Source organism: Labrus mixtus, chromosome 16 (genome assembly GCF_963584025.1).
Source record: "Labrus mixtus chromosome 16, fLabMix1.1, whole genome shotgun sequence".
NCBI classification, from domain to species: Eukaryota; Metazoa; Chordata; class Actinopteri; order Labriformes; family Labridae; genus Labrus; species Labrus mixtus.
Genome location: NC_083627.1, coordinates 1,339,023 through 1,348,700, shown reverse-complemented (window position 1 = coordinate 1,348,700; position 9,678 = coordinate 1,339,023). Strand labels below are relative to the sequence as shown.

At 40.5% G+C, this 9,678-nt stretch overlaps 1 protein-coding gene across 2 annotated transcripts in view; it reads right to left on the bottom strand.

Annotated features, from left to right (window-relative positions):
- Window positions 1–4,193: 4,193 nt before the first annotated feature.
- Window positions 4,194–9,678, bottom strand: part of LOC132991090 (major histocompatibility complex class I-related gene protein-like) — an 8,986-nt gene continuing 3,501 nt past the window's right edge. Inside the window, exons 3-7 of one of the 2 annotated variants that reach the window (XR_009676138.1) lie at window positions 9,122–9,400; window positions 7,974–8,267; window positions 6,486–6,596; window positions 4,726–5,515; window positions 4,194–4,683 (exon numbers count right to left, since the gene is read on the bottom strand). Coding sequence is in view for 1 of the 2 variants with exons in the window: in XM_061059698.1 (XP_060915681.1) it covers window positions 5,448–5,515; window positions 6,486–6,596; window positions 7,974–8,267; window positions 9,122–9,400 (752 nt within the window). In the remaining variant the exon portion in view is untranslated. Of the gene's footprint in view, window positions 5,516–6,485; window positions 6,597–7,973; window positions 8,268–9,121; window positions 9,401–9,678 lie in introns of both variants that reach the window. The other variant, XM_061059698.1, reaches the window with a different exon arrangement.

Below are 9,678 nucleotides of genomic sequence, written 5' to 3'. Positions count from 1 at the left end.
CAGAAGGTAAAATGAAGAGTGAAATCACCGCAGATACTTTTATTAGTCTTAAATTAAAAACACTTCATTGAATTAAGCTCAGTATCAACATCTGTCTGAGTCAAAACCACGCGAAGACAGGCTCTTTGTCATCTGCATCAGGTAGTTCACACACCAGAGGAGGTGATAATTACTGCTCACACACACACACACACACGCACACACACACACACACACACACACACACACACACACACACACACACACACACAGACTGTGATTATCTCGGTTCTTGTTACAGCTGCTGTGATGATGCCTCCATGACACATGACTACAGGATTTAACATTTACATCCTGCAGTAACACAGCTGTGTTGGGGTTTATCAGGTCAACTTTGGTTTTGTTCTTTAATAATTATATTTAATTATTAATAATATAAATAACAATATCATTAAACTATGTTTAATCAACTCTTGGGGCACCACCCTGTAATCAGGGAAATACTACTTGCAGCTGGGTTTGCTACAGGAAGGACATGCATTGGGAAAGAAGGAGGAGTTGCCCAAGAACATTCAGAGTTATGCTTTGGGGTTTCCTGGCTCGGTGGTTGGCCTGATCAACGAGCTCCTTTAACTTCTTATCACAAATGCTAATTGAATAACTATTTAGGTTGGCTATCTCCTCTAAGGAGAGGTGCGTCAGACCGGCAACAGTTTCTTACAGTGATGCGTCGTCTGATCCAAAAGGAGTCTCAGCTCCCGGCTCACCTAGGGTCTTGGTACACATTTTACGTGATAAACTACTGTTAACAAAGCCGCTAAGCTAAATAAAACTAGATCAACACAAGAGCTAATCTTATCTAGGTTTCCCAACTGATCACTGCAGTCTATCCTGGAAGCTAGGAGAGGGGATTCACATCTCAAGCCCTCAAAGGAAGGGAGGAACTCACACCTCTCAGACCGCTGGCTATGCAACAATTATGAGGTTACACTCTCAACTGGAAAAATGGCTAAACTGTTGTCTCAAACAACAAAGAGCACACAAAAATTAAAACAACTCATCTCACCAAAACACAACAACACAACTAAAACACAACTTGATGTCTGCTTTGCTTGAAATGAGAATGTTCAAAACAAATAAATTTCTTTAGAAAAATTACCTCAGGATAAAACTCTGGATTAAAGCAAGAAACTTTTTGCCCTGGCTGCATCATTACGTCCAACAACATACGACACAAACTAAGCCACAGCTTGCTGTCTGCTTTGAATGAACAACAAGCAAGAAAAGTAAATCTCCAAAAGAAAAGATAATTTTTCCTCAAGAAAAATCTCTTTTAGGATAAAAATTCAGATTACTGTGCATTTACAGGGCAATAAAGTTGGTTTATTGAAGGCCTCACACGGGGCACCATTTGTTGGGGTTTTACCAAGTCAACTTTGGTTATATTCTTTAATTTTATATTAAATTATTAATAATATAAATACCAATATCATTAAACTATGTTTAGTCAACTCGAGGGGCACCACCCTGTAATCAGGGAAATATAACCAAAATATCACTCAAATCAGTCTCAAATTAGTTACTTCATTACTAATATTATTAATAATTAATAACTATATTTAATAAATTGAAGGTGTGAAATCCGTACACAAAGCCCTCGCACCCAGCTTATATCACACTGCAAATACACCAGTAATCACAGACAACTGCTCTCTTAAATCATAATAGAATTTATTTAAACAAAGCAACATCAATCCAAAATCAATTAACTTAATCAAACAAATAACTATTACAAACTAATCTAAGCAAACAAACATTATCAAGCAAGGCTTGTGAATGAGGTGTAAAAGTGTAGTTGTGTGTGTGTGTGTGTGTGTGTGTGTGTGTGTGTGTGTGTGTGTGTGTGGGTGAGAGAGAGAGAGAGAAAGCAAGATGGTGGAGAGAGACAATGCACCATGTGGCTTCGTCACATGGTGACAAAATGGTGGACAACAAAGGAAGCCGTGTGGCTACGTTTTGAAATAGTTTGAGCTCTCTGAGCTGAGTTCAGTAACTGTTACTTTAACACCAGAAAGCCAGTGGCCAGACTTTGATTCAACGGCGGGTACACTGGTCTTTCTGATTGTGAAAGCCGTTGACTGAAGGTAAACTAGCATAGCATTACATACATAGGCGAACACAGCGGTTCATCACAATAAAACAAATGCAGCAGCTCACAACAGATAATAAACAGAATGTGATGTCTTGTAAACAATGATGCATAATTATCAGTGGTTATAAAAGAAACATAACTATTTCTGAAACTATTTCTGCCCAGACCAAAGCTCTTACTTGGGGTAACTCCTGGTGATCGTTACAAAGTTGGTTAGATCGTCACTCTGTTGAATGTTAAATCGACAGATTCAGGCAGGGTTCCTTCGTGGCAGATGTAGGAGGAGGAAAGCGGGATTCAGATCTTCGACCAGAGCGCTGCTGTAGGGTCTTCTGGTTGCAGGAGCCGAGTTCTTTATGTGTCCTTGTGGATTCAGGGATCAGTGGGCTTCCTTCAGCGCTCCTGTCCAGTTGCATTCAATGACGTCTTACAAAAAATCAAAGGAAAGAAACTCTTTGAACCTGATAGCATCTGATTGCGCCCAAAACTCCTAAAAATATGCCGTGGAAGTAGTCAGCTGAATCCTCTGATGCTTGAATTCAGCATGTGAAAAGCTACTGAGACTGAACAATTTCAGCTCTGGAGTTTAATCTATGTAAGCCAAGATGAGGAAAGGGTTTGTCTTGAATGCTGGAGTCCATCTTGTTGGAGAGTGTGTCCTCTGGTGTCGGCAGACAACACTTGAAGAGACAGAGCAATGCCTGGGGATTGCTTTTAAAGACTGGAACTGCCTGTGGGTTTACCTCAGGCCTCCTCCAATGAGGATAGAGAATTCAGACACCCCCCACCCCCCACTTTTCACACCTATTTGTTAGTTGCTGTTGGGGGGTGCTGGGCTAAGACTCCTTTGTTTAGTTCACTCCAAAATAACTCTAGTCAGGCTTGAGAACTGTGATACAGGCCTGAGTCCTTTGTCCAGCACACATGGCTGAGGCCCAACATAAACGTACACACACGTACACAAAATAAAAACGTAGTATATCTCTAGATTTATCCAGACTTGCTTCTGACTCTGACGTTGATCCTTTAATGACGTCAGTAATGTAAGTTAGTTTCTGCCCTTTGTTTTATTTGGGCGGCTGTGGCTCAGTGGTAGAGTCGGTTGTGTCCTAACGGGAAGGTCAGGGGTTTAATCCCCAGCTCCTGCAGCTACATGTGCTATGTGTCCTTGGGTAAGACACTTAACCCCAAGTTGCTCCCACTGCTTCATCGGTGGGGTATGAATGTGATCAGTTACTTGTGATGGACTCTTTACTCAGCAGCCTCTACCATCAGTGTGTGAATGTGTAGGTGTGACACGTGTTGTAAAAGCCCTTTGAGTCGTCAGAAGACTAGAAAAGAAATATACAAGCTCAAGTCCATTTACCATTTATCCTGAAGTTCATGTGGCAGCGTAATGATTTCCCTTTATTTATTGAACAGTGATCATCCATCCATCCTTCCACCTTGTGCTCGTAGCCAATAAAGGGTTAAATGGTTCTTGGATCCATGTGTTTGAATGTTCACACCAGCTAGAGGTTCACTGGTTCAGCATTTTAAAGACATTCACTCACACTCATTACTTTTAGTGATCGTTTTTTACGACTTCTTTGATCGGACGTCTCCTCCACAAACTCTGAATTATTAATCAGTCGTCTTAAAATCGTCTACAAAAGGTCGGAGAAATGCACGGATTGAAAACAAGCTGGTGAGTATGGAAACAATCAAAACACCAAACATGACAGGAACCTAAAACATGTTCACACAACCACACAGGGTTAGAAACAAACACACACCTGAATTCTGATTCTCTGCACCTGTTCAGCAATAATAACCAAACTTAGCACACATCAAACTGGCTCCAACAAATGTTTTTATATCATCACAATGTAGATGTTACTGAACTGAGCTGCTAATTTAAATATCTTTGTTCAGACGTTTCAGAACATGTGACTAATCCGTCTATAAGATCAACAAAGTAAAGATCATAACGTTTATTGTAATCAAACTAAATGTTCCCACAATGGTAGCTACAGCTGTGTAAGTGTTTCCATGAATGTTGAAGTGAAAAAACACACAGACATTTGGAGTATGAGGGACTTTATTGACCAGATCATTTACAGTACAAAGGTATGAAACAGCAGCTCAACACCACTAGTTAACTTAACCCAACACAGGAAGTGATTCTGAGAATTCATTTTCCACTTCTATTCACAAAACTCAAAGAGAAAACATCCCTCGTTCCTGAACACGAGCAGGAATTATATACAAGATTTCAACTGGATAGCTGAGAAGCTTCAAACCTCCCACAAACATTTTAGGATCTCTGATCAAAATAAAACACAATAATTAGAGCTGTCAGCATTAACGAGTTCGTAACGATTAATCTCATGTTATTTTGTCCCTTCAGGCTCTCCGTAGATACTCGTCCTCAGTGTCACCCTGTAGTCTCAGTGATGTAAAAGAAGGACACTGCTGCATCTTTGAATGTCTCATTTCACTTTAACAAACTCTCAGACAGTAATATCCACCTTATGACATCACACATTGACCTTATGACATCACACATTGACCTTATGACATCACACATTGACCTTATGACATCACACATTGACCTTTGTTACCGTTCCTTTGAGCTGTTTGACATCAGCTTATGATCCATAACCACTTCCTGTTTCTGGGCTTTAGTTCAGGTCCTAACCTTCCATCTACAGGAAGGGCCTTACTCTATTTCAAAATAAAAGCAGGGCTAAATTCAAACAGCAAGTAAAGTACTCTCAGCTTAAGACAGTACAAAACTTCAAAATAAAAGCCCAACAATTTATTTCAAACGTGCAAATTAAAAATGTGATTAATCATGATTAACTATTTAAATTTAGAAATTAATCGTGATTAAAAATTGTCATCGTTTGACATCTCTAATAAAAATGTTTCAAAATAAATCAAAAGAGGGATATTATAAAAAAAATAACATTCTCCTTATCCGTTAAAAAAACTCAAAGACAAGAATTATTATTTGCTTTGGTTTGCTAGAAATAAAAACAAAATGTTTCAAAATAAATCAAAAGAGGGATATTATAAAAAAAATAACAAGCAATAACGAGCAAAATGTTTCAAGAAACCTGCAGTGATGAAGACGGTCAAATCGAACAATCATTGAACACATCAGTGTTTGGAGAGATCAGCTCTACAAAGCTACATATTTACACTCATTTCAACCTCACACAAGTTTAACAAAGAAGCTTCTTTAACACGGCGTTTAAAGTGGCGTTTTTAACAGTGAGAATGGTCCACGTCCCGTAGAGAGAAACTCACAGGGTGCAGGGTGGTGTGTTCATCATGTAGGCTCTGGATTCAGTTTCTCAGCGAGCTCAGAGCTGTTTTCAGAAGACGTTTCACATGTAGCTGAAATACAAAAACAAAGACGGGTCGTTTTAGTTCTCACCAGAATATCATTTCTTCCCGTCTTCTAGTAACTTAACTCCAGGATTTAAACCTTCAACTGACACATGTATCTTGACTTAAGCACACAGCTCACTTTGTCTCGTGTACTAAAATTAAATAGATAAATAAAAACATCAAACAAACAATATTAAATTCATCTCTCTTTCTTAGGGGGGTTTCACACCAGGGACCCAGGCCCGGATCTAAGTCCAGATCCGAGTACACTGGACCCTAAAGTCCGGTTCATTTGATCAGTGTGAACACAAACATACCGTACTCGTACTGTACTCAGGTACCGTGCCCGAGTCCGCTTGGTCCGTGCTCAAACAAGGAAGTGGACCGCGATACACAGAACAATGTTACTAATGTGGGGACCATCGGGGGAGAGGGGAGGGGAGGATAATCCTGCTCGGGTACTGTACAAAACAATCATGCCTGATGTGAAAACGCCCTTAAAAGTCGTAAAATACGACACAGCTGGAAAACTTCCTGACTGTTTGAAACAGATTTTGATACAACAGGTATTAAAGTCTTAAAGGTGCAATATGTAGATTTGGTACTGAAAGTTGGAAGTTGGAGAAGTGAAACAATTCTCTGTTATATTTCCTGAACTGAATACACAAACTTTACTCAAAGGAAAAATGGGTCCCTGGAACTCTGTTTGGAGCTAAAAAGCTACCAGGAGAGTTACAGTGTCACTGTTGAAGCCCCCCACCATAGCTTCTCTCAGAGCATTTTATCTTCAAACATTGTTCCTCTGAGGACAGTTTGTGTATAGAGTTATGAACATATACCACAGAATCTGTACATTTCTTCAACTTCCACATTTCTCTACCAAATCTACAAAGTGCACCTTTAATAAAAGCTGCAACTCAAAGAATAATATTTAAAAACTTAAAACACCAAAAAGAACAAAGTTTGTGTCTCTTACATTTTCTGCCTCTGTATTTCTTGTATCCAATGACAGCGAGGCCGAGAAGAACGAGTGCAGCGATGATGGCGATGATGGCGATGATGGGGATGACGGGGTTCATGGGATTCACTGTTGAGCACAAATCAACAAACCACAGTTACAACCTGTGCAGATGAAGCAGGTTAGAGGAGGAGAACATGTGCCAAGCAGACAATCATCATCCTGTAAATAAACACTGTTTGTCCTGCTGCTCTTCATTTGAATCTCCACATGTCTGTAAATAAATCCTGTATCTATGTTTGATTCATCTTCCAGTCGTGTTGTCGTCCTTTATCTGAATGCTGATTTCTTTATATGTTGATGTTTCGCTCTGAGAGATTTTGACAAACGGATTCAAACTCATTTTGACTGAACGAGGAAAAGAAAGCTCACCGTGAATGATTTACTGACAGATATATTTATACATCCAGTAATTCATCAACTTGATCTTCTCTTCAACTAAAGGAAGAATGAGTGACTTTTTGATCCAGTAGATGTCGCCCTTGAGCAAACCAAAACAAACTGCTGTTTGGCCACGCCTCCTCCACACTCAGAGAGACATTCACACAGGATAGACTGGATTTCTCATATATTTATGTGTAACATGTCACACATTCTTCCTTTAAAACTTTAACTTTGAGAAGTCAACACAGTGCCTTTAATCTCTCAAAATAAACATGTTTGACTTTTCTTCAACAACAGCATTCTAACTGTGTTTGATTCAATCGTTTTCTTGATGGATTTAAAAACTGAAAACACTAAAAATAAAATCTAAAGAGAAACTGAAATGAAATGATGTGGCTGTAAATGAAAAAGAGATGCTAACATGTGAATCATGATTTTTCTCACTGAGATCACGATTCTCTCACATCTTTTTTTTTTTTTTTTAACTTTTAAGTGAAAACTGCGTCTTGGGGTCTCCCTCAGAAAAATGTTAGCATCAGACATTTCTTTTCCTGCATTCTGATCATTATTTATGCTCCACTTTGGACCTTTTCTGCACAGCTTTATGATTATGATCTAATCTTTTGGTCCTTTTTTGTGTCTTTTTCAAATCTCTTTCAGTGTTCATCAGACACATGTTTACACAATGATGAGTGCTTTCATTTGAATACTTTAATAAACATGTGGACTGGAGAGTTGAAGTAAATCTGCACTATTCCAGCCTGCAGCTTTATCTCTCTCTCTCTCTCTCTCTCTCTCTCTCTCTGTCTCTCTCTCTCTCTCTCTCTCTCTCTCTCTTTACGTTATTAATCCATTTAAAACTCAGGAATAGTTTCCTTCTTGTAAGACGTCCAGAGGTCAACATTATCATCGCTTTAATGCTGAACCTTTAAACTCTTTTTCTGAATACTTTTACAATTTGAAGAGTTTGAAAGAAAGAAAAAGTCACAACTAAACTTTCCCTCCATCACACGACTGTTACAGTCAAATCCTCTCTTTCATCACTTCTCATCGAGGTCTTACCGTAGTTGGTCTTGATCTCTCGTTTGTCCAGTTTGGTGACGATGTCCTCCTTCACACCAGAGAGCTGAAACACACAGTCGTACTTCCCCCAGTCATCAGAGGGCAGTTGAAGGTCAGCGCTGATCTGGAAGGAGCCGTCGTGGTTGGGGAGGATCTCTCCCTTGTCCACATCCTCGTGAAGCTCCTCTCCATCTTTCCTCCAGAACATCATGGCTCTGTTGGGGTAGAAACCTGTAGCGTGGCAGGTGACCCGAGAGGAGGGAGTCTTCTGGAGGAGAGACACTGTGGGGAGGTCTGGAGGACAAACAGGAAGACAGATTATAGTTTCTTTATCAGGATTTACTCTTAAATACTGTTACAACTCATGTTTGATGACACTTTTTAAATGTACTGGTAAAAAAAGGGACTTTAAAATCCAGTGAGTCAACAATGAAAATCAACCTTATTAAAGTATATGTGGGCGGCAGTAGCTCAGTCTGTAGGGACTTGGGTTGGGAATCGGAAGGTCGCCGGTTCAGGTCCCGGCACGGACCAAGTCCGGAAATTGGTCTGGTAGCTGGAGAGGTGCCAGGCCACTTCCTGAGCACTGCCGAGGTGCCCTTGAGCAAGGCACCTAACCCCCCCCCCCCACAAGCTCAGGAGCGCCTGCCGTAGGGCAGCCCCCTCACTCTGAGACCTCTCCATTAGTGCATGTCCACAGGATCCTGTTTGTGCATGTGTGTGTATTTCAGTTCATGTTTGTGTAGCATGTTTACTAGACAGAGTGTAAAAAACGAATTTCCCCTCGCGGGATCAATAAAGTATAAATTCTTCTTCTTCTTCTTCTTCTTCTATAATTCAAAGAAGAGAGGGTCAGAGGGGAAGAAACAGAAGAAGAGAGGTGAGGGGGGTTCAGATGGATTGATGAAGAAGAAGAAGAGGAGAGAGAGAAAGTACAATAAAAACACAGAGAAACTTTGAGAGAGAGCGATGAGCAGCAGAGAGAAAGAGATCTAACATGAAGGGAAAGGTAAGGGGAAGCTTAAAGATGAAGACAGAGCATGTGTGATAGAAACATGTGAGAAATATTTATTGTTCAATTACAAGATAAACAAGAAAAGAAGATGAACATTGTCAGAATTCATCTCCATCAGGTCATTTGATCCTACCTGTTCTCATCAGAGAGCTCCTCCCATAGTCCACATACTTCTTCAGCCAGTCAACACACTCCTCGGTGAGGTAGTTCTTAAGATACTCTAAATCAGCTTTGTTATTATCCCACTTCTGTTTGATGGCGACAGCCTGTTGTTGTGCAGCGACCCACGTCCATGTCTTCATGTCCAGAGCTAAGAAGTCTTCTCCATCATAACCATACTGTTCATGACCATTAACATCTCCAGTCTCATCATCCCACTCACAGTCGTACATCCACTGGACAATGTGAACACCTGAGAGAGAGAGAGAGAGAGAGAGAGAGAGAGGGACAGAGAGAGAGAGACAGAGAGAGAGAGAGAGAGAGACAGAGAGAGAGACAGAGAGAGGGAGAGAGACAGAGAGAGACAGAGAGAGAGAGAGAGAGAGAGACAGAGAGAGAGAGAGAGAGAGACAGAGAGAGAGAGAGAGAGAGAGAGAGAGAGAGAGAGACAGAGAGAGAGAGAGAGAGAGACAGAGAGACAGAGAGAGACAGAGAGAGACAGAGAGAGAGAGAGAGAGAGACAGAGAGAGA